This window comes from Saccopteryx bilineata, chromosome 4, assembly GCF_036850765.1.
Source record: "Saccopteryx bilineata isolate mSacBil1 chromosome 4, mSacBil1_pri_phased_curated, whole genome shotgun sequence".
Taxonomy (NCBI): Eukaryota; Metazoa; Chordata; class Mammalia; order Chiroptera; family Emballonuridae; genus Saccopteryx; species Saccopteryx bilineata.
This window is the reverse complement of record NC_089493.1, coordinates 23,225,252-23,251,312: the sequence shown is the minus strand read 5'-3', so window position 1 is coordinate 23,251,312 and position 26,061 is coordinate 23,225,252. Positions and strand designations below refer to the sequence as shown.

The following is a 26,061-nucleotide window of genomic DNA, read 5'->3' as shown; positions in this document are numbered from 1 at the left end:
AAGTCAACAAGAGAAAGACAAATAGCCTAACAGGAAAATGAACAAGGGCTACGAATATGAAAATCACAGATACCAAAACCAAAATGGATACTGTATGTAAATAAAAGGATGTATAGCCACACTTGTAATCTTGAGAAGGCAAATGCAAAAGATTTTTAGATATTACCAGATAAGCAAAAATTAATAACTCTGGCGATATGAAATCTTGGCAAAGAGGAGGTGATGGGGAATCGATATATCCTACATTCTGGAGTGTCCATTGAGGCGAGCACTTGGTAATAAAATTCAGCTTTGACGTTGAGCAAGACATTAAACCTAGCAGTTGCATATTATGTAAGTGCTTTACAAAAACTTTCAAATAAAGCTCACATTAAGGTAGTTACTAGAACACACATTGGGAACACTGCTTGTGATGTAAAAGAAAAACATTCGAAACAATCTAAATCAGCATGAGTGTGCATAAATAAATTGGATATGTTTACATAGTAGGGGCCCCATCGGCAGTGGAGGACACACACAGGAGCCAGATATAAAACACTGGTGGGCCTGACCTGTGGTGGTGCAGTGGATAAAGCGTGGACCTGGAATTCTAAGGTTGCTGGTTCAAAACCCTGGGCTTGCCTGGTCAAGGAACATATGGGAGTTGGTGCTTCCTGCTCCTCCCTTCTCTCTCCCTCTCTCTCCTCTCTAAAATGAATAAATAAAGTCTTTAAAAATTAAAAAAAAATAAAGTCTATTAAAACTGAGGAGTATTCCTTTAAAAACAAAACAAAACACTGGTGGGCCTCAACGCCATAATCTTGAATGAAAAAAGTAAAATAAGGAATAACATGCACAGAATGAAACCATTTATATCAAGTTTGTAAGCATGTGAAATAATAAAAAAATTTTATGCACAGATCCATATATATATTAAGAATATAAAAAACATGCGTAGACATGAGGAACATCCCTGTAAAAAAGTTACTTTTGGGAAAGAAGGGACAGGGGACTGTCACAAAGGGGAGGTACTGACACCTGTAATGTTTTATTTCATTGAAAAGAATCTGAAACACATATTGTATAACCAGAATGTTAGAAATTTTAAAAAGCCCCATTATAGGGATACAGATATTCATTATGCCATTATTTCTACTTGTTTGAATGAAATATTTCAAAATTAAATATAGAAGAAGCATGGAGCCTCACAGTGAGGTGGCTGTCAAGTGTTTGACCAGGCTTACTCACTAAGTTCCCACACTTCCGGCTCTCAACGGGGCTGATTAAAATTATACATGAGCACATACAATAACTCTTTGGATTCTTTGGGAAAATGTCAAAATTGTGAATGTTAAATTTTGAAATACCAAGAGTCAACTACAGACACATGAAACCAACTAAGGACTTAGAGAATGAAAATGAAAACAAAATAAAAGCTGTTTGATCTAGAGGGCAGAAGAATCTATAATCTCATCCCCTCTGAAATCATACATCAGTGATCCGCCTTAGCCTTCCTGAGGGATTCTGTCTGTGTGAGGAACTGCCAGCCCCAAAACTCACACGGGCTAATAACCTAAAACAAAACAAAACAAAACATGCTTGTGGGAAGGGAAAAAGAGGACGCCACAGAATGGCTGCACCTTCCCGGATACATTTTTCAGCTCTGCAAACAGCTTTTCCATCCTTGACCTTCTCGTTGGAAACCTCTTCTTAAGCAGCTCCACTCAGCTCTGCAAATGTTAGAGTGACATTTGGACTGGGCTTGCGTGATATGCTCGCCCGCTTGGCTGGGCTCCCCTGGGGGTCTGCTAGGCTCCAGCACAGCGCTGTTAACCGGGCAGGCCTCGCCTCCCAGAGCTAGAATAACATTTACCCGCTACAGTTTTCTCTATCTTCAAATATTTCCTCTGGCCCACGTGACAGGGATCCAGTCCCTCCATAGGCTGGGACCTAAAGGGAATGATTTAGAAAGAGGAGAGCCCTCTTTTAAGAACTTTTAACATTTACCTTTCATTAAAGATTTTCCTTGTGTTTTAATTGGGCTTCCCTCCCAGGATTCTGATGTGTTTAGCAAAGGTAATTATTAAAATTGCATATCTATAGAGAGGGGCATGCCTTTGATCATGCTCATGTCAGTGGAAATTGCCAAAGGGGAAAAAAATGCCTCTGGTGGGTGAGGAATGGGATCTGAGTGCTCACTGAAGTCCTTAAGAATCCAGAATTGGTCAGGAAATTGTGCAATTATTAATCATAACTGAAGAGAACAGTTTTGGAGTCTTGCTATGCTTAACATGTACCCAGGACTGGCTTAGTCAAGACTGGAAGTCAAGGTGGCCTCTTTGGTTGTTGAATCTCCAGTGCCTGAGTGAATTCATAATGAGGAGTTGAATATTCTTCCTAATGAATCACATGCTAGTATTATCCTTCTTTTACTAAGGAAGAAACTGAGGCTCAGAAAGATGAAGTAACCTGTTCAGTTACAAAGCTAGCAAGTATAGGGCCTCCTCTACAGACTGAGGACTTGATTTCTTTGTTCATATCTGTACTTGTAGAGGCATATGTGTGTCAGAAATGTGGTGATAACCATTGGCAGGCAGAGCTAAAAAGGAAAGACACAATAGAATTCCAAGTAATAAATATGGAAGGAAAGAAGGCAAGGAAGTGTCACCATAGGCAAACACCACCATAGTACCTGCTGCTGATAAGATCTACCAAATCCACTGATGGATGCTGAAATTGGTGGGCAGAAGTACGAGGAGAAACAGGATTTGCATAGACTCAAAGTGTCTTCCCCAAGATGTGTATCAAGTACAGAGATAAAGACAGTTAGTTGACAATGAGAAGACCTGGGAGATATCAACATGCTCAAGTAATCAAGAAAACATCACCGGTAACAAGACGTGTCAACACCATGAACCCCTTGATATGAGGCAGTGAGACAAGGACACATTGCCATTTTTATGGTATTTTTGCCAAAAATGTGTAACTTCATTCTAACTATGAGAAAACATTGAGCAAACTCAAAATGAGCATATTTGATAAAATATCTGACAAGTACTCTTTTAAAGGACATGAAAGACAAGGAAGGGTTGAGGAATTGTTAGACTGGAGGAGACTGAGGAGAAATAATGAATGCAATGTGGGATCTTGGAATTGAAAAAGATCACTCGTGGAAAAAGGATTAACCTTTGAATCAGACCTGAGATTTATTTGACATGCTGTACCAATGTTTCATTCCCTGTTATTCATAATCATACTGTAGTTAGGTAAGATGTTAGCATTAGGGGAAGTAGGATGAGCAGTGTAAGAACACTTGGTATAATTTTTACAACTTTTCTGTAAGTACGTTCGTTTGAAATAAAAACTTCAAAACAACAATCAAGACAAAAGGAAACAAAAAATGAACAGGAAGTCTAATTTGCCTTCCTATTTGTTTGCAGCATCTGGAGAGAAGCAAACACGTCACCAACAGGAAATGCACATGAAAATAGTCTCGTGGGCACAAAGTCTTGTGTTATAGGTGTAACACATATGCATACCGGATAGAATGGGGTCATGGGGAAGGAGTGGTCAGTCTTACCTAGAAAGCAAGTGCAGGTAGCCAGGGTAGGCTTTGCAGCGAAGGTGAGTCTTGAGGTTTTTTATCTGTCATCTTACTATTAAGCACTTACTACTATGTGCCAGTCAGCCATTCTTTGAGATAGCTACACAGTAGTAAACTAAAAAGAAAAAGTACCTGCTTTTATGGAGCTTATATTCTAGAACAAGGGGTCCGATAAGCACATGAACAAGAAACTATTGGATATTGTAAGTGCTCTAATGAAAAATAAGTGAGCTGATGCAGTGGAATATGGCTGGGGAGAGGTACAGTTAGGATGATTGGAGAATACCTTTCTGAGAAGAGAAGATGCTAGTTAAGCTATTTGGGCCAGAGCCTGAATGAGAGGAAACAGCCACACAAAAAGATCAGGTAGCAGGTACTTCCATGCAGAAGCACAGGCTGGTTGAATGCCCCAATTCAGTAACAAACTGGTGTGTTCATGTTGAAAGAAACAAAAGGAGGCCATTGTGCTCAGCTGTAATGAACAAGGGGAGAATATTAGAGAGGAGCTATAGAAGTAGGATGACCTGGCGACTTTAAGTCCAAACTAGCAAGCACACTTTTGAGAAAAAAGATGATGCTATTAATCATTATACCAGGACAAAGGCAGTGACATGGAAGTATCTGGACATGTGAACATCCATAGAGAGGAAACAAATCACGTAGGACTTTATAAGTCAGGCAAGGAATATAAAGGTGTATGAAGTTCATTAGGAAGGTATGGGAGGGTGTAGTGGGGGAAGGGAGTGATCACTCTGGCTGCCATGGGGAAAATAGCCTTGAGGGGAAAGAATGAAATTAGGGGGAATAATTAGAAGTCTAGCTAGAAGACAGAGGATGGGACTTTAGCTAAGGGAGTGGATGTGGAAAAGGGGAGAAGTGTCTGATTCATTCAGGTTTTTTTTTTTTTTTTTTGCAATTTTCTGAAGCCGGAAACAGGGAGAGACAGTCAGACAGACTCCCGCATGCGCCCGACCGGGATCCACCCGGCACGCCCACCAGGGGGCGACGCTCTGCCCACCAGGGGGCGATGCTCTGCCCATCCTGGGCGTCGCCATGTTGCGACCCTCCTGGGTGTCGCCATGTTGCTACCAGAGCCACTCTAGCGCCTGGGGCAGAGGCCACAGAGCCATCCCCAGCGCCCGGGCCATCTTTGCTCCAATGGAGCCTTGGCTGCAGGAGGGGAAGAGAGAGACAGAGAGGAAGGCTCGGCGGAGGGGTGGAGAAGCAAATGGGCGCTTCTCCTATGTGCCCTGGCCGGGAATCGAACCCGGGTCCTCCGCACGCTAGGCCGACGCTCTACCGCTGAGCCAACCGGCCAGGGCTGATTCATTCAGTTTTGAAGACAGAGCCAACAAGCCTTGCTGACTCCTAGTGGATAGGCCAGGTCTTGCCAGCTGGATAAGTGGAGAACATTCCATACGAAGGGAACAGCGAGAGCAGTCACACAGGCAGGTATGGTCTTAGAACCAATAGCACATTCTAAGAGAAAAGTGAAGCGGCGCAGCAGAGACCGGCGATTGGGCTGGAGATGGGGCCGGGGGCCAGGTTGTCTCAGATTTGGAATGCAATGCTAAGTGGTAAGTCATATGGTGCCATTGAAAGTACTTGACTTGAAAAATGACACGATTGAATTTATTTCCAGCCCAGTTACAACAAGAAAAGAAAAAGATAATTTTAAAAGAATATATACACCCCTATGTTTATTGCAGCCTTATTTACAATAGCCAAGATCTGTAAACAGCCCAACTGCCCATCAGTTGATGAGTGGATACAGTTGCAGAATGAAATGCTATCGGGCCATAAAAATAGAAAGAAATCTTACCCTTTGTGACAGCATGGGTGGACCTGGAGAGCGTTACTGTCAGTGAAATAAACTAGTAAGAGAAAGACAAGTACCATATAATCTCATTCATATGTGATCTAATGAACTAACAAACAAAATAGACACAGACTCATAGCAGATTGATAGCTGTCAGAGGGGAGGGGACTGTGGGGCTGGGTGAAAAAGGTGAAGGAATTAAGCAAAAAATAAAATAAAATTCAGGGGAGGAAAAAGATAAAATTAAAAGGAAAAGAAAAACCCTGAAAAGATACTTTCTGATAGCTAGAGAATCAACAAGAAGCCAGAAACATTTGGTGGGTGGTACAGTACGGTGAGGGGACTTTTATTTTTACTAGAAGCTGTCCACCCATTCATCAGACAACACCCTTGATCGTCTTGTGGTTTGCAATGTAATTAAGTGTTGACTCAGACACCGCTAAAGAGTGTCACTGAGTCATAAAGAAGCTCCAACAGGAAAACTTGAGAGACAAATTAATGTCATGTACCAAGTACCTTTCTTCTCCTGCTCCAGTGCTATTCTTGGCCCGCTTATTTCTAAGTTTTAGCAATATCTCTCAGACTGGTGCGCCTCACATTCAGTTTTGGCAAGCTAAGCCTGGTGACAGAGCCAGATAACTTGTTCCCTGTAGACTTATAAACTCATCAGCTGTGGGCTGGTAATATAATTTACAATACACTTTGCCAGCCCTATAAAACAACTTTCTGTTTGCAGGGGAGTGGAGCCCTGACAAGAAGAAGTGTTTATAGCTTAATTTTAGCTGTGTTCTCTGTTGTTGCTGCAGAAGCAGCCTGTGTATGATGCATCCCTGTCATCTGCCAGACAGTTACAACTTTTTTTGTGTATATGTTTGGCAGGCTAAGCACAATATTGGGCTTTGCTTAATATCCACCCCAGGATCCTATTACCTTAGGGAGTGGTAGCTGTAGCTTGCATCTCCATCTTTTGGGACAAAGTAATTGAGATGTAATGGTTGGGCGCTCCACAGTTGTGGCTTATTATATCTTTATGAAATTATCTGATGTCTTACTCTAGAGAACATGTTTCTTTGGTCTGGCTTTAGACCATACTAAGGTAATCACATTCCAGTGAGCACAGCTCTGTGCAGAACAGTTCTCTGAGCCTTCGAGCCAGACATTTGGAAATCAAAACACCAGCAATTAGCCTGGGAGACACAGTGAGTAAAGGCATATAGTTGGCCATTAATCACTTTACCATAGCAGCTCAGTGATATTGTATAACAATATTCTAGAATAAAACAAAGGTGGTAGGTATACAAATCTGTTTACTACAGATCCTAACCTGCAGTTAGTCATCCCTGTTAATGGCTCAAAGGTAAAACTTTTATTCAAATTTTAGTGTCCAGGTATCATCAGTGATAATGAAAGATCAAAGATATTCTCTAGAATACTGACAAGAAGACCATAACAGCAACCTGTGGGCAAAATTGAAAGTCTACAGAATAGTGCTATCTGTCTTTCAATGTGAATAGCATAACTGGACCACAATATTGGGTTCAATCACTGTTCATAGTCTGCCCATGACCGTCATGAGTCATACTAGCTCTAACTCCAGGGTTCTTGAGTGAAACTTCTGTCATGATTGTGAAAGCAGACCCATTGTACAGGGAATCTGAGAGCAGAAGAAAGCAGAATTTCTGTCTTATTTCTCTATCTAATCAAAGTAAACTTTATAATGAAGAGGTCTAACAAAGCACTATAATGAATGCTCACAATTACATTTTACTTTACAGTTTGCAGAGCTCTTTCAACCTGTTTTATTATGTGATTTTTAAAAAATATTATTCAAAAGTGAATAAGGGACAAAGGAGGTCAGAGAACACGCAGCTTTCTCGGGGTTGCTTGCCATAAGAGGTGGAACTTGGAGTGCAGTGTGGGCCTCCTGACACTGAGGCCCTTTCTGTTGACCAGTACCACCTCTAACATGGAAGTATCTATCCTCACATAGAAGCTATGGGTTATCTCTGGGCATCATGGAAACAAAAACACACTCATGCCCACATAGACACCATTTGTTGAGCATGCAGTAATATCAGACATTGGGATACTATCATACTCATGTTTCAGGGTGCATCTGGATGATGGATGCCTTTTCTTGGAATTCTGAATCTATTCTTTACCCTTCTATATCAGCGTTTCACCCCGGAAGGTTATCCTACAGTGGATGGCATTATCGGGTTCCTTTACCCTCTGTACTTCAGATGGGCTTTCCCAGTTGGAAGCACCCCAAGGAGGTGAGATGGAAGGATGAGAAGGAGGTCTGGATATTTCATTTCCTGTCTCTTTCCCTGTGAAGGGGCTGCCATTGGCTGTGCCTGTTGACCTAAGGCCACAGCTCTTGTGAGGCACTCATAGCACACATGCACGTTCTCTCTACTTCTCTTCCTCATGGTCCGGCAATTAACCTTCCCCTTTTTTTCTTAGACCTAGTAATAGTGGTCTTCTCTTAATAATTCTGAACACTGCATCACGCCTCGAGGATCCACTTTCCCCTACTGACATCTTTGTAAATATTGACTTTATTAAAACTTCATCGAATGGCACAGTTTGAGTGGGTCATCTCCTTCCTACTTGTATCATGACTGATTCAGTGTTATTATTGCATGTACTATTGAAGGGGAAACTGAGGTCCAAGAATGTTTCATAGTTAAATAACTTGCAGATCTAAGCCTTCATCAAATCTTCTAACTCCAAACTTACATAGTCACAGTGGCAGCAAGCACCCTGAGCAATGATTCTGAATGGGAGGCTGCCCCGTATGTGTAAGTACAGCTCTGCACTGTACAGCTTTCTGGAACTGACTTAAAGAGTCAGAAGAATTCTCAGGAACTTACTATTATTTATAAATGTTATGTTTTAAAATTTTATAAAATTCTATATTTTATAAACCAAGGTTTATGTATTCATGGATTGTTTACTTTTTCCTTTCTTTTTTTAACAATAAAAAGTATCTAAAAGTACATACGTGCATTTTTTTTTTTTTTTTTTTTCTGTATTTTTCCGAAGCTGGAAATGAGGAGGCAGTCAGACAGACTCCCGCATGCGCCCGACCGGGATCCACCCGGCATGCCCACCAGGGGGCTATGCTCTGCCCATCTGGGACATTGCTTTGTTGCAACCAGAGCCATTCTAGCGCTTGAAGCAGGGGCCATGGAGCCATCCTTAGCGCCCGGGCCATCTTTGCTCCAATGGAGCCTCGACTGCAGGAGGGGAAGAGAGAGACAGAGAGGAAGGAAAAGGGGAGGGTTGGAAAAGCAGATGGGTACTTCTCCTGTGTGCCCTGGCTAGAAATTGAACCTGGGACTCCTGCACGCCAGGCTGATGCTCTACCACTGAGCCAACCGGCCAGGGCCCCATGTGTTTCTTAAAGTGAGAAATGTCAATAAAAAATTTCATCATGTCTTTTTTTTTTTTTTTTTTTTTTTTTTTTTTTTTTTTTACAGAGGCAGAGATAGACAGGGACAGACAGACAGGAACGGAGAGAGATGAGAAGCATCAATCATCAGTTTCTCTTTGCGAGTTGCGACTTCTTAGTTGTTCATTGATTGCTTTCTCACATGTGCCTTAACCGTGGGCCTTCAGCAGACCGAGTAACCCCCTGCTGGAGCCAGCGACCTTGGGTCCAAGCTGGTGAGCTCTTTGCTCAAGCCAGATGAGCCCACGCTCAAGCTGGCGACCTCGGGGTCTCGAACCTGGGTCCTTCCACATCCCAGTCCGACGCTCTATCCACTGCGCCACCATCTGGTCAGGCATTTCATCATGTCTTTAGAGTAGTTTAGTCATTCGGGAATGAGAAGCCAGTATGGCTGTAAGGAATGGCAGCATTATATTGAGAACGTGAAAAGTTACTTCTTCTCGGCCTTGTCCACAGGAGAGAGAATATCACCTAGCATCAGCTCTGTTGATGTCCTGGAACTGTTAGCAACTGTTGGCTACTGTTTTCTATTCAAAACTAGAGATTTATGTTGCTCCTGCTGCTGCTGTAAAATACAGATTTAGAACCTGGCAGGCATTTCTACATAGCTTTATGCACTAAGATTAGCCCAATTTGGAAGAGGAAGCAATCTGTATATTTTGGAAGTTTTGTCAGAATAAAACACACTTAAGGAATGTGTAAGGCCAATAGCTGCGTGAGTGAGCAGGAGGATGTCTTAAAGGTACAGGAAGTGAAGAGGGTGAGAGAAGTGATTATTTAATGATACTTTCCTTATAAGGTTGGGCCTGAGAGGATCTTCTCTCCATAGGGGACGGTCCAAGGGCTGATGGAAGTAGTCTGCTTGGTTTACTCAGTGCAAAATGAGAACTGGCAAAGTCCACTACATGAAAGCACATGGCTAATTGCTCATAGTACTCTATTGATGTCAATGGATCCTCTGCGTTTGTTAGCAATATCACATCAATTGTGTTGTCTAGTACTTTTGTTTTACCCCTTTCCTACTATTGCCTACCAATCTGGCATTCACCTTTAAAGTTATACTAAATGTAAATAATGTCACTTCCTGGTATGTCTAAAAAAGAAGAACCTCTGTACAATTCACTTCCTATTGTGTATTTTTCTTATGCTTTTTACTTCTTTTTTTTTTTCAGAGACAGAGAGTCAGAGAGAGGGATAGATAGGGACAGACAGACAGGAACGGAGAGAGATGACAAGCATCAATCATCAGTTTTTCATTGCGACACCTTAGTTGTTCATGGATTGCTTTCTCATATGTGCCTTGACCGTGGGCCTTCAGCAGACCAAGTAACCCCTTGCTCAAGCCAGCAACCTTCAATCCAAACTGGTGAGCTTTTGCTCAAACCAGATGAGTTCACGCTCAAGCTAGTGACCTCGGGGTCTCGAACCTGGGTCCTCCAGATCCCAGTCCGATGTTCTATCCACTGTGCCACCGCCTGGTCAGGTGGTTTTTACTTCTTGATTAGGACTTCATTACATATAATATAATACATGTTTATCGTAAGACTAAAGATCTCTTAAGATTTAATTATATTCTGTTTCTTTGGTGTTAGATGTAATAATTTGGTTATATTAAGCAGTGGGAAGGTAATAGGTAAAAGTTGCCTACCAGAAACTTTCTCTTTCAAGTTAAACAAAAAAAAGAGTATATCAGCCAAAAATAATCATTAGCCCTAAGGAAGAAAAAAGCACAACTTAGTATCATGAATCTCAAAAACTAGGGACAAGGCATATGATTCTGAAGCCAAGCCCAGATGAATAGGCAAGCATGGTCAGGCTGCCAACCGCCTGTGTTCCTCAGGGATAGCACTGTCCAGTTCAAAATTATTTCTAATACTTTTTGGAGGGAAATAAATAGACTAAATAGATGTTCTTCTCTGGCCCCACCTTTGACTAACGAGTAGTGGAAATAGCTACAGGAGGGAAATTCATGTAACAGAAACTGACAATAGGAGAATTTAAGAGGGCTAAATGGACTAAAGGTCCTATTATACCCCCTGCCATTGCCTTGGGATGCACTGTCTAACCAGGAGGAGTGACTTCTGATGCAGGACATTTAATAAAGCTTCAGAAATGAGAATGCGTCCTGGTGGCTAAAGGAAGCTCATGTACAACCTTGATTGAGCTCTTCATCTCTCTCTTTATTTTCTTCCCATATTTTACCATCTCTATATGCTTGAAGGATACTATTTTATTTCTTGAAGTTCAGTGACATAATCAATACAAATCTCAGTGTTGAATAAACTATAATCTATCGCCTATGAAAGAATATTAACATTATACGATCTAAAATATAACAAAGCAATGTCTGTAAAAATTCTGTATGAAATAAAGTATGACTCAAGGGTTATATGAAACCATGGCATAATCCAAAGATAAAGAGCACAGACATTCATAAACCTAAACAAATTTGGTAATGTAACACTAATGAGTTGTTGTTTTTTTTACAAAGGAATTGTTATAAAATTCAAGCATTTAAAAGATATAAAAAATTTCTCAGAAAATGAGAAACTGTGATAAAAGGCTTGGTGAGAACAATGACCACATTTAAATGTACAGCAAATACATGACAATTGTACATGTTATAAAGACAAGACAACATATACCTGTGTCAGAGCTCTCTAGAACTACCCCCCCCCATCTGGATAATTCTCTAGAAGGACTCATAGAACCCAGAAGCTCTTATATTCATCGTTATCGTTCATTACAGCAAAAGTTACAGAGTTCAAAAATCAGCAAAGGGAAAGGCATGTAGAATAAAGTCTGGATGGAACCAGGAACAAGATTTTAGGAATCCTCTCCCAGTTGAGTTCAACAGGATATACTTACTAATTTCTCCAGCAGTGACATATGACAGTGACATATGTGGAGTCTTGCCAACCAGAAAAGCTTCCTAAACCTGGAGTTCAGGGATTCCAATGGGGGCTAGTTTCATAGGCATACAGTACTTGTGTGACTGATTTCAGTTACTGGTAGTAGTGGTGGTGGGAGGGGCTGTACTCAAACTTTCTACAATTACCTAAAATGTCTTGTTTTCAACAACACGTGAAACTTGCCAAGAAACAGGAAAATGTGACCCATTCACAGGACTAAATAAAGCAATAGGAGTTGCCTTTGAGGGAGACCAAGTGTTAGACTTAGCAGGCAGAGACTACATAATAGTTATGATAAATATTAAAAGAAATTAAGGAAACTTTGCTTTAGTAATTAAAGGAAAATAAAATAATAATGACTCATCAAGTTGAGAATATTAATAAAGGGATAAATATATATATATATATGTAGATATTAAGTTATATTTCAACTTTAAAATTTCTACTTGGAGATTATATATAAATTTTGGAGTTGAAAAGTGCAATAACCGGCCTGACCTGTGGTGGTGCAGTGGATAAAGTGTCAACCTGGAATGCTGAGGTTGCCAGTTCAAAAACCTAGGCTTGCCTGGTCAAGGCACATATGGGAGTTGATGCTTTCTGCTCCTCCCCCTTCTCTCTCTCTCTCGCTCTCTCTCCTCTCTGAAATGAATAAATAAAAATAAAAAATAAAAATGCAATAACCTAAACCAAAAACTCACTAGAAATACTCAACAATAGGTTTGAGTTGGCAGAAGGAAAAATCGGCAGACTTGAAGATGATAGCTTGAACAAAGGAGATTATAAAATCTGACCAGAAAAAAGTAAAATGAAGATAAACGAACAGAGTTCCAGAGGAATGTGGGGTATCATTAAATCTACTAGTATATGGGAGTAGTGAAAGGAAAGGAGAAAAGGGGACAGAAAAAATATTTTTAAAAGTAGTAACTAAAATTTTGCTAAATTTGATGGAAAACACTAATCTATACAGCAAAGAAGTGCAATGAACTGTAAGCAGTACAAATACAAAGAGATTCACATCCAGATTCATTATAATAAAAATGTTAAAAGACAACAAAAAAATTTTGAAAACAGCAAGAGAAAAATGACTCATCCTGTGCAAGGGCATCACTAAAAGATTAACAGCTGCCATCTCTTCCGAAACACTGAAGGGCACAGCACAGAGACAACATTCAAAGGCTGAAAGAAATAGAAATGTCAACCAAGAATCCTATATCCAACAAAGCTATCTTCCAAAGGTGAAGGTGAGATAAAGACATTCCCAGGTAAGCAAAAACAGAGAATTCATTGCTAGTTAGTCTGTCTGCCTTATCAGAACTACTAAATAAAGTTCTTCAAACTGAAGGGAAGTGACAACAGGCAATAATTTGAATGTACATGAAAACAAAGAACTTCAGTAAAGGTAATTATGTAGGTAATGATAAAAGACAATGTAATTAGACATTTAATTTTCTTCTTTTAACTGATTTAAAAGCAATTGCATATAACGATACCTATAAAATTGTATTGTTGGGCCGATAGCAGAATTGTGATATATTTGACAATAAAATACAAAGGCATAAAGCTATATTGGAGAAAAAAAATGACACCAGATGGTAACTTGAATCCAGAAGAAGAAATGAAGAGAGACAGAAACGGTAAATAATAAGCTTCATTAAAAATAAAACTCTTCTATAAGGCTATTTGAGTGGATGGTGAACACACAATGCAACATATAGATGATTTATTATAGAATTGTGTACCTGAAATTTGTATAATTTTATTAACCAATGTCACCTCAATAAACTCAATAAAATTTTTTTAAAAAACAAATCTCTATAAATATATTTGAGCTCTCCTTTTCACTTCTTAGAAAGACATTTTTTTAAAAAAATTATTTATTGATGGATTTGAGGGGGGGAGGGTGAGAAAGAGAGAAAGAGAGAGAGAGATTCATTTATTGTTCCACTTAGTTGTATGTTCATTGGTTGCTTCCCAACTGGGGATTGAACTGCCAAATTGCAAACTTGGCGTTTTGGGATGATGCTCTAATTGAGCTAACCAGCCAGGGCCAAGACATGTTTTTACAAAGCAATCGTTATAACAATGTATTGTTTGTAATATGTATAGACATCATGTGAAAAGTCATAATAACAGAAACTCATAGAAATATGCAACAGTAGGTTTGGGTTTGCAGAAGGAAAAATCTGCAGACTTGAAGATGATAGCTTGAACAAAGGAGATTATAAAATCTGAACAGAAGAAAGTAAAATGAAGATAAATGAACAGAGTTCCAGGGGAATGTGGGGTATCATTAAATCTACTAGTAGTAAATTTTCCATATCTTACTGGAATTAGGTTAGTATGGATATAAAGTAGAGTCTGATAAATTAAGATGTATATTGTAAGCCCTGGAGTAACCATTAGGAAAGAAGCTCAAAAATATAGTTAAGAGTCATTAAAGGAATTTAAATAGTGCGCTAAGAAATATTCACTTAAGACAAAATGGAGTAATGAAAGAAAGAAAGAAAGAAAGAAAGAAAGAAAGAAAGAAAGAAAGAAAGAAAGAAAGAAAAGAAAGAGTAGGGGAACTGTATAAGAACCATTGTGTAGGCAGGCATTCCATCATGTGGTTTCTCACTATCACTAAACAAGTTGATTTTAGAATGAATAGCTTTTATTTCTAGACTAATTTCCCCCCTCAAATTAGTATTCTATTTGTGCTGCTTCTTGTGGTTGAAACCTTTTAAGCAAATTAATATACCCTGGAACAGATTTTATTTTGGCTGATTCCTATATCAAATTTTCTGCTTCATCACCCTCCCCTTAAAAAATATCAGGTTAATAATAGAGTGTACTGACATAGATACACACTAAGGTACACAGTGAGATACATACTTTATTTTATATCATTAGCTGTTTAACTACATAGTCACCTGATATTTATTCTCTGACACTACCAACACTGATATAAAGATGCGTCCATTTATATACATGTTCTGGCTCTAGACAGATCCAGTGTACTGTGGCCATTAATTTTGGAATATAGTTAAGTTGAAGGCATAAAAATAATCATTTCACAGCTCAATGAATACCCAAATATCCCTTAAAAAAGAGTGTCCATATGTATGGGTGTGTACAGTAGATGGTACTTAGTAATGTTTAGTGGTGCTCATAATTATACAAATACACAGAACACTGTACGTATTTATACATAAGATGATGTTATTTAGAAATATCCATGTTCTCTATGTTTATATCATTTCATGAGTTCATAAATAAAGAGCCTTAAATAGTGGTATATGTTTGCATGTGTGTGCGCACATGCATGCACACACAGACATATATACACACAAGAGCACTGCACTCTACCATTAAGCATTAAGGGTGGGCTTTGGCTCCCTAGGAGACATGGGTGTGCTCCCAGCATAACTCTCTGACAATTTGGCAGAAAGGTTAAGTATACAGCCATTGGAATCACACTGCCTGTGTTTAACTCCCAGCTCTGCCATTAGTTAGGTATGTGACCTGCTATCTATAAAATATGATGATAATATTGTTTTCTTCATGATTCTTTTGTGAGGATTAAATGTCTTCTTAATGAATGGAAAGTCCTAGGTAGCACCAGGGAAATAGTAAATGCTCAATAAATTTTAGTTATAATTATTGATCTTGTGATTCTGCTCTTTCAGGAAATAAAAGTTTTTTCCTTTACAACTGAAACATGTGTTAAATTTAGATTATGTTTGCAATCTGAAAACAGAGCCTGATTATATATCTTTTTTTTTTTTTTTTTTTGTATTTTTCTGAAGTTGGAAACAGGGAGGCAGTCAGACAGACTCACGCATGCGCCCGGGATCCACCCGGCACGCTCACCAGGGGGCGATGCTTTGCCCATCTGGGGTGTCTCTCTGTTGCAACCAGAGCCATTCTAGCACCTGAGGCAGAGGCCACAGAGCCATCCTCAGCGCCCGGGCCAACCTTGCTCCAATGGAGCCTTGGCTGCGGGAGGGGAAGAGAGAGACAGAGAGGAAGGAGAGGGGGAGGGATGGAGAAGCAGATGGGCGCTTCTCCTGTGTGCCTTGGCCGGGAATCCTTTCCGGGACTCCTGCACGCCAGGCCGACGCTCTACCACTGAGCCAACCAGCTGATTATATATCTTTTATTGTGATAGTGTTTGCAGCGAACATACCTGTATCTGTGATCTCCTTAGAGTTTTCAAATTGTGATGGACATCTGTTAGCACGTCATGGGTATTACCTGGCTGATGGCTGCTTCCCAGGAACAAGCAGCTGCGTTTATTTTGCCTTTCATGGACTTTTGTACATTATGTAAATAGGATGAAGGTATGGTGGTGACACAGGTTATTTTGGCACTTTCTGTGTGGTCTGTCTGGACTCTTCCTGTTTTGATTCTGTTTATACATGAGGGAAGAAGACATTGATCTCTTGCTCACAGCTATGTTCTTCACATCCAGAAGAATGCCTGGCAACAGTATCATAAATGAGTATATTGTAGCAGCTCATAATCTAAAACCATTCACTTAATTACAGAGTATACCAAAGTCCACTGGCTTTTTTTCAATCTCAAAACTATCTTTATAACTACTTACCAAAATATGCTAGATGCTTGTGTTAAATTGAATAATTTGTTATTATCTGAGTGTCCTCCTTTATTTTATGTGTACAGGGGTGCAATTTTACCTACCTGTCAAATCTGATGTTATAATTTCTTTCATACAAACCCCACCCATCTACCAAGACTGGTTTAGACTCTACCCATCTGCTCTCCTCACCTACATGCCACAGCCTGTCCCTCCTGAACATCACTGTCTTTAATGATAGATCTTTCTTGTGTTGTTTCACCGTTTTCTATTATAGTGCAGTTATTTGTGTGTGCCACATCTCTGTTCAGAACAGGACCTTATCTGTTAAATATGTGCATCCTGTATAATACGTGTAGGTAGGTGGCAGCTATTTGCCAACAGCAAATGTTAATAAGGACCTACTCAGTGCCTGATTCTGAGCCCCATGACCTATTGGCTTCGTAAGACAGCGAGTGACACTGTCTTCCTCTATTCTCTAAAAATGTTTGCTAAAGGAATGTTTAAACAAATTCACATTTTGAGCAGTCTGCTGTTGCAGAATGGGTCCTGGACTTGGTGTTGGATCTGCTGGGTTAAAATCCAGACTGCGTGACTAGGGGATGATAACACCCTCCTCTAAGAGCATTGAAAGTGGGAATAATAGAACTATCAATACATTGTAGCATTAGTTGAGATAATATATTGGGGAGTCTTAAAGATGGCTGGTAACCAAAGTGCTTAGACTATAGAAAGTATCAAAATAAAAGTGACTTGGTTTCTTCCTTTAGCAGTGCTACTTGAATAAAAGCAAAATGACTGGTTCTCAAGGGTGTCCTTAGCCTTTTTTGTTTTATCTCCAACTCTGTCATTCTTCTTTGCATGGGCCAAGCAAATTCTTACAAGGCTTGGCCACTAGGGATGTTATGGGGTCAGGCTGTGCTGCTGCTTTTTTCTCTATTCTCTGCTAAATATTGATTTGTTTGCTGTGGCTGTTTTAAACTGCTGCTCTCCTCCTATTCCCCATTAAATACAGGATTCTAAGTCTCCCCCCCCCTTTTTTTTTATTTAGTGAGAGGAGAGGAGGCAAAGGCAGACTTCTGCATGTGGCCGGACAGGGATCCACACAGCAAGCCCACTAGGGGGTGATGATGCTCTGCCCATCTGGGGTCCTTGCTCTGTTCCAACCAGAGCCATTCTTTTAGCGCCTGAGGCAAAGATCCTGGAGCCATCCTCAGCGCTCAGGGTCACCTTGCTTTAATAGAGCCTTGGATGCAAGAGGGAAGGAGAAGAGACAGAGAGGTGAGAGGAGGAAGGGTGGAGAAGCAGATGGGTGCTTCTCCAGTGTGCCCTGACCAGGAATTGAACCCAGGACATCCACACTCTGGGCCAACACGCTACCACTGAACCAACTGGCCAGGGCCTAAGTTTTGTTTAATGTACTTTCGTTTTATCCACTGCATACAGAATTACATTTACTACTATTTGTGGAGGCACTTTCACTTTTTCAAAATGCCTTCACAGTCATTATTTCATTTGGAACCCTTGACAAATCTGTGAGCACAGTAGGGCAGCAACCAGTGCCTTCGTATGCCTTTTGCAAATGAAGAAATAGAACCTCAGAGTGTAAGTGGTGTACTGAAGGTCACGTAGATTAAAAGTGGTAATGGAGGTCCCACAAACTCAAGTCACCTGTCTGCAAGTGGGTTCCCTCTCTATCCTGCTCTGCTTACTCTGGAAACTCAGGAAAACTGACATTCTTCACCCTAACGATCTCTTCCCTTCTCCTTTGCAGAGGCGTCCATCTTGAGCTACGACGGCAGCATGTACATGAAGATCATCATGCCCATGGTCATGCACACCGAGGCGGAGGATGTGTCCTTCCGCTTCATGTCCCAGCGAGCATACGGGCTGCTGGTGGCTACTACTTCCAGGGACTCGGCCGACACTCTGCGTTTGGAGCTGGATGGGGGACGCGTCAAGCTCATGGTTAACTTAGGTATCGTATGGAGTACCCTCTGTCACTCTGTTTGGGCTTGTCTTCCCTTTCTTTTCTGATTTTCATTGGTTTGATTGAATTCTTTGTTTGTTTCTTGAAAGTTAGCTGCTGACTTCTTGTTTAATAGACCAAGGATAAAATCCAACAGCAATAAACACCTTCTCCTTGTTTCTGCATGAGGTTTTGATGTCAATCTCTGGTTTCTGACAGTGGTGGTTTTTTTTTGTTGTTTTGTTTTGTTTTTTGTTTTTGTTTTTTTTAAAAAACTAGATTATTTGTTTTCTAAGTTTCCTTTCTTGGTTTTTATGGAACTGTTTAGCTTTGTGTAAAACACGCTACTTTGGTCCATCTTTTGATCAATCACATTCTCATTAAGTCCAACCCGTTGGTCACCACTCAAAACAGTCAAAGCTGAGGGCTAGGATAGGGCAGGAAGTGGAGGCAAATGGGAGGTGGGGTTGGATCATTTCTAGCTCCACAGTGACTACTCAGATGAGGAATTCTGGTGGCCCTGATGACACTGGTATCTCCTTATACTTTCTCCTAGTGGAGAGCTCAAATCAGATTCTTTCTGTCGTCCCACTGGAGAAATTATTCCGTAAATTTGGACTCTCTGACATGTGGAAGGAGCAGGCAGCTTCTGATTTGTATCCCTGTCTTCCTTCTGGACATTCTTACCCATTGTTCAGCAGTCCTTTTTATAAAGATTGTTATATCACCCTGCTACTCGCCAATTTACTCTGATGTCCTCAGATAATACATATCCATTTTTCCTTAATATTGAAAACTTTTGGTAATGTGAAATGTATAGCTTTATTGGGAGAGGATATGCTCTTCCTCTGTTATTACTTATAACAAGACGCTTTTGAAATTCCCTTGCTATGGCCTCATATTCTCTCCTGTTTCTATTTTCTTGACTGAATTCTAATTGATTTTCTGTGGAAAATGGGGACCTCTTGATTTTTTGGATGAAAAGAACAAATCACCACTCCTTTTCTGCTGATTCTATTCGGTGGAAAGTCATTGCTCTGTGTTGACAGGATCAGCGGCAGAGCTGAGTCCAGACTTTCGACACCTGGATTTGTTTGGGTGTGTAGAGTATGTTTGGATACAGAGCTCCTTTAAAATCATTTCCGTGGACTGTCTTGTCAGAGGCATGGTGAAGACACGATGGGGAAATGCATCTGATGCAGGACCCTCTAAAACCCTGGCGGCCTGGCGGAAAGCCGGGGTTTTGAATTTGCACCAGTCTTATCTGCCGTCAGGTCAGCTGGTCACACCTGGACACTGCCTAGGCTACAACCCTAAAAATCTCTAGGACACCAAGGACTGTTTTGAGCAGTGGCTTGTTTAGTTGTCTTTTTTTTTTTCTTCTAGTTTGCAGCTTTTACAACACCATGTCCTTTTCCTTGTCCAACCTCATTTGATTTCAGTGTGTCTCTTGGTTTTTCCTCTGTTTGTGTACGTGTGTGTATTTGGTTATTTTGTGTGTTTTTTTTTTCTCTTTTGCTGGATCTTTGTTGTGTTCTTGAGTGCAGTCCTCCCCACCATCAGCCATGGTAAATCAAAAGATGGTATTCAACCCTTCAAAGGCCCAAAGCCTGCGGCCCGCATAGCAAACAGCCTTGAGAACACAGCGTACTGAACCGCCTGCAGGGGCTGGCATCCCCCGCCCCTCTCGCCTTCCCTCCCCAGCACCGTCCTCCCCACCTTCCACAAACCAACAGAGACAATGTTGCCGGAAATGACAGCCAGTAGCAGATTGTCTGCTCTAAAAAACAGCAGAAGAACTTTTTTTTAAAAAGTAAAAAAGAAACAAGAACCACAAACCAAAAAAAAAAAAAATTAAAAAACAAATATAACTTCCTAATAGTGCACAGAAAAAGACAATGAAGACAATTTTTAACTCTGCACCTATTTCTAATAAGAGAGAACCCTAGATATGAAGACGGTTCAGCCCCATGGGGTTCTAGGGAAATACATATGATATGGCCTTTAAAGGAATAGATTTTTTTTTTACTTTTAGATGTTGTTTTGTAAAGATTAGAAAGCCAGCTGTGATGAGTCGCATGCCTCAGAAGGAGAAATGGGGGTGGAATAAATAAAAGGGGATGAGGAAGGAGATGGACCCATCCTTTCTCTCTCTTACACACACACACACACACACACACACACACACACACACAGTCATAGATCCTGTGTGTGTCCTTAGAAACATTATCTCTCTATTTTATACTCACACTAAAATCTGAGAGATGTGCTTGTCAGACTTTGCCTTTGCCTGTTGGCTCCTTTAGTCCCAGGGTTAAGTCCAGCTCCTCCTAAGTTGAAGCCTGTTACTCACAAGAGAGTTAGCCCCTCCCTAGAGAGTGCTGTGCTTCTCCCCAGGCAGCTGTGCCTGCTTTTCTCTCTGAAAGGCATGGTTCTACTAGTTTGAATGTATTTACCTTTCATTCAAACCTAACAAGGAAAACTGACCTTAAATTTCCTAAACTTGTGTATACACAACTCTTCATGTTCATGCTTGGATTTGAAGGTTCTCCTTCCATCCCTCCCCAAAATATACCTTTATAAATGTTTCTTTTCACGAATTTATGTATCCTTTTCCTTGGTTATAGAAAAATACATCTTCAAGCAGAGTTCATATTAACATACATTCCCCATTAACTAATTGCAAATGATCGCTTTTCCTCACTCCGTTTAAATCGTGTCTCTGTTTGAGCACAGGCACAATTTATTTCAAATTGGTTACATATCTAAGCTCATGATATGGAAATCTAGTATAGATTTCTCTAACGTATCTCCAAATGTCAAAGTGATGAGGCTTTTCGAAGGGCCTTGTTTTCTAGAGAAGCAAGTGTGGTAGTTGGAGGCATGAGGCGTGCCCTGCAACACTCAGCACATTTTTAAAAGTTGTTAAGTATCGGTCAATCATATTTTGCTCCCTTAGAACTAAAACCTATAATAAAAGATGTAGTTTTATTATTATAGTATATTTCAAGATATAAAAACATTGTCTTATTTTAATTTCAAAATAATTCTGTAAGATAAATCAAGAAAGCATTTTTATGCTTAGATTCAAAGGTATGAAACAAAGAAAGACAGATATAACTTTTTAGAGCTCACATAAAAAGTTGGTAATAGATCTGGGACTGTAACCCATGTTTCTAAACTGTTAGATCATCTTGAGTTATCCGTTACCTCCACAGATCAATCAGTATTGTGGGTCAATCACGTGACTGTCTTAATGACTTCTGACTGCTTTTCATGATGGCCACCTTTTAAACATGCACACAGGCACTCTCCTTATTTCTTGGTGCCTGGTTTAAATTGAGCCAAACTGGAAAAAAAATCAGTCAGTATTAGTGAAGCTTCACTCATGGCCCTTAAGAATCCTCAACAAAGTTTTTGGGGTGCTTCTTCAATGGTGGTGGTTCAGAGGGAGAAGCATGCAGTTTGGTTAACTGCACTCAAATTCTCCAGATGTTCTCTCTCTGGAAACTTGGACTTGCTGACTAGAGTTTACTATATGAATCATTGAAAACATGCAACTCCAGGCCCTGGCCTGTGGGTCAGTGGATAGAGTGTCAGCCCAGTGTATGGACATTCTGGGTTCAATTCCTGGTCAAGGCACACAGGAGAAGTGACTATCTGCTTCTCTCCCCCTCTCACTCCCCTTTCCTTTGCTCTTCCTCTCCCACAGCCAGTGGCTCGATTGCATTAAACATTGGCCCTGGGCACTGAGGATAGCTCAGTTGGTCTGAGCATGTCAGCCTCAGATGCTAAAAATAGCTTGATTGATTCAAACATTCACTCCAAATGGGGTTGCCAGGTGGATCCCAGTCAGGGTGTATGTGGGAATCTACCTCACTATCTTCCCTCTTCTCACCTAAAAACAAAACAAAACAAAACTAAACTAAACAAAAAACAAACCCTCCCAAAACCATGCAACTCCTAGAAATATTCATCTCTTCCAAGCTCAACCCAGAACTCTTCAACATGGAAAATAATTGTTTCTCCTCATTTATTAAAATAAGACAAAAAGCTAAGTTAAACAAAATGAGCAACATACACACAGACTGGGAGAGACACACACCTCTCAAACACCATACCACAGCTAAGTTAGAGAAAGAAATTTAGCTGCTACTGAAGAATTATCCAAAGGAAATTTCATTCCCAGGCTAATTTCCATGATTCATTAAAAAAAAAAAAAAATATATATATATATATATCCCGTTGCTATTAAAACCACCCTCTCAGAGTCTATAAACAAGGGACTATGGTAGATTTTTTTCCTCAAACCACACTTATTCTTTAGGTTAAGTGACAAAATAATTATTCACTTCTTGACTTAAAATAACAAATTGTCTGCTATCTTGAAATCTCCAAGTCCTCATATTGGTTTAAAGACAACATTCAGTTCAGGGAACCATTTGGGTGAACCCAGAGAAATGAGCCCAAACTAACTTCTTTCTCTAGACTTGGGGGTCTAAGAATAAAATGCTCAGTTACACCAAAATCAGAAGAGAAAACCATTCCCTATTTACATTTCTTGAGTCTGTTACTTTAGACCTACTCTCTATCCCTCTCTCTTTAGGATGCCCATACACCTGCCCATTCCCCTTTAATACATCAGGAAGAGGCATTTCCGGCTTTGGGTGATGGTCGGTGCAACCAGTAGCTGAAGCCCCACCCACCCCCCAACCCTTCCTCCCTACCTGCCCTTCCCCTTGCCTGTCCTCACGGGGGCGTGGCCTCCTCTGCCTGGTGATCGTACCAGTTGCTCCAGGGCTGTTTGCTCCCACTTTTCTGTTGCGGTTGACGACACATGACAAACCTAACCGCATGAAACCAAACCCAGATTTTTCCCAAGAGATGTTCTTCTGGGGAACAGATAAGCTTCCTGTCTCCCTCCTCAGAATGAATTGGGTGTCATAAATCACGCCTGTTTAGATTTCATATAGTTTCATTCTTCCTTGTCCTTTGCCACTGGGTTCATTTTTTAACTTGCTCCCTTAAAATGGTTTGAGAAATTCAAATGGTGGCATTAGTTCTCACCAAATGCTCCATAGCTACTGGGCGTAACTGTTCAACCATAAGCAGGGGAAGACCAGAGTTTTGAACTGTATTTTTTTCCTGTAACTGTCTTCCTTTATCATTTTACTTCTACCTTTTAATATCTGACTTTAACATGTTATTATTGGAATTTCCACTATCATAAATCAAATTTAGGCTTAACTGGGCAGCTTGGTAAAAATTAACCAGACACATTTTCATAACCAGCCTGCCCAGCCCCCTACTAATATCCATTGACTCTTCTTAAGACCTTTAATGCTGTGTGTTCATGACTCTAAACATGGACACATGTTTATTTTATAACAATAAAAGGATAGATACTCTGAACTCTGGCATGCAACACCTTGTCTGGCTACCAGCAATGGAAAATTAGCCACCCTTTCTCCCCTCTATTTGTCATTAAAAAAATTAAAAGTGAAATATTTTCTCTCCTCAAGATGCAGAATCACAGAATGAATGAACTAGGTAGGATGTCAAAGGCGTCCAAGGCCTCCTCCCCATGTACCCGTCCAGCCTTCTCCTTGAATGCTGTAGGCACTTGATTCAGTCTGAGCATTTGGGCAGGAAGACAGAGATGGGCTGCATGAGTGGGTTGGTCTGGGAACCTTTGAAACAATAGCAGACGACACAAGCAATTGTGATAACATCACTTAACTCCTTTTCCCCCACACCCAACCCCACCTCTCTAAAATCTGGGATGGGTGTTTGTGCGGTTAGCTGTTTGCAAGTGGCCATTTTATGACAAGAAATGACCAGGTGGTGTTAACCCTTTCCTTACCTCTAAAGACAATGGCAGGTCTGCCTTTGCAAATTTCTATAGCCTTTGGGGCCCGACCTAAGGAGAGGGTGGAGGGAGTTTGCTTTTAGAAAAAGAGAAAGGGTTAAATACTGCACTGAAAAACTTCATGGACAGATTTAAAAAAAAAAAAAAAAAAACGATAGCAAAGTGTCCAGACTGGAGATAAATGTCTTTGGGAAACTAATACAAAATTTTGTTGATGCTACTTTTAAAGAAAAATTTTAAAAAATCAATTGTAGGTAGAAATAAAATAAAACCTGCATTTGATAGGGAACTTTATGAATAATTTTCAAAGTTTAACAAAATTAATATTCCAAAGTCCAGGCTTAAAATACTTTATCTAATTGAATAGGATTTGGGGGGGGAAAAGCATACTTGGTGTCTATTGTGGATATATATGTATACCAGTATATATCTCTATACATATGTGTATATATATGTGTGTGTGTGTATATATATATGTATCCAACTTTACTAAATAATATACTGTACATATACACCCACCCTTAAACTTGTGCATACTGTATATATATATATAAAATGGCCACATTTCTTGCGTGTGTCTGTCCCCGGAAGGGTGGACTGATTGTTTTTGGATGTCTGCAGCTGTTACCTTGAAGGATGCAATTTCATCTTTCATTTATTTTTCCCCATCTAGACTGTATCAGGATAAACTGTAACTCCAGTAAGTTTTCCCTCAAGTTTCATTTTGTTCTTTAAAAAAGCAAAGAAAAACTGGCTTTATTTTGTTTACTGTTTTATGAGCTGTTTTTGATTTGAATTATTTTATTTTTGAGTATTAGAGTTGAGGGGGGGGTGACTGGGGTTAACAAGGTGAAGGGTGGGGTGATGGCAAGAGCCAGGGGTGTGGTTTCTGAACTGGGGCAGGTCCTGTCTTCTTTCCTTGCATTTGCTCTATATGCAGAAAAGGAGGAAAGGGCACCCGGATAATGAAACAACTTGAAAATGATTTAAAATGGTAATTTGTTGTTTTGAGGGAAATAACCCTGAAGGGGAGGGGGGAGACCGTACAAAAAGCCTTAGAGCAACCAGAATGCACTTCTCCACTACCAAAAGCTTCAGGAAATAAAAGCAAAGTTCATGACCCAGAAGGTGGCTGCCAACTCTGACAATTCTTTCCTGGCATTTATCACGGTTAGGTTTTTGTTTTGTTTTGTTTTGTTTTTAGATGTAGGATTTATTTTCGCTTTTAGGAGGATGGACAAAAAACACTGCTCTTGGTGATAATGCAACATTTTAACCTAAGGCTCAGGACACAATTCTGGCTTTGCAGAATGAAGAATTGCAGCCTATTATTTTTACTTTATCCCATTGAAATAGTTCAGTTCTTGAAGAAGGCTTTTAAGAAGGTGAAGCCTGTATGTATTCTGCTCTTTTGTTTCTTCTTCTGCTTCAGAAAGGCGCAGTAACTGGAGATGATGAGGTAGGTAGGGGAACAGGAAGAGAAAGAGGAAGGACGGGGACGGAAAAAAAGGATAAGCCTAGATGATAAAAGGAAGAAAGGAAGAAATATGCTCTGACTCCTACAGCCTATTTTATTAGTTAAGGTAATTAAATAGCTTACTAACTAGGGTAGTTAGGTAGTTAGGGTGATTAGCTGTAACAAACATCCCAAAATTTTAATAGTTCAACAAAAGAAAGTTTATTTCTTGTCCAGGCAAAGTCCAGTGCAAATTGGGAAGGTCTTCTGGTCAGTTTTCTTCAAAGAAGTAATCCAAGGATCTAAGACTCTTTTGTGAGCTGGGCCCACCACTTTGGAGGTCTTTACCTCCAACTGCATCCATAGGGAAGAAAGAGTGAGCTTGGATGGTTAAGAAGTATGGTACATTGCCTT

General features: G+C 40.2%; 1 protein-coding gene across 13 annotated transcripts in view; it reads left to right on the top strand.

Annotated features, from left to right (window-relative positions):
* Window positions 1–26,061, top strand: part of NRXN3 (neurexin 3) — a 1,648,091-nt gene that overhangs the window by 601,082 nt on the left and 1,020,948 nt on the right. For 11 of the 13 annotated variants that reach the window (XR_010731057.1, XR_010731056.1, XM_066272922.1 and 8 more), the window contains 2 exons: window positions 18,128–18,331; window positions 24,865–24,891. Coding sequence is in view for 10 of the 13 variants with exons in the window: in XM_066272922.1 (XP_066129019.1) it covers window positions 18,128–18,331; window positions 24,865–24,891 (231 nt within the window). In the remaining 3 variants the exon portion in view is untranslated. The remainder of the gene's footprint in view (window positions 1–18,127; window positions 18,332–24,864; window positions 24,892–26,061) is intronic. The other 2 variants (XR_010731058.1, XM_066272928.1) reach the window with 1 other exon arrangement.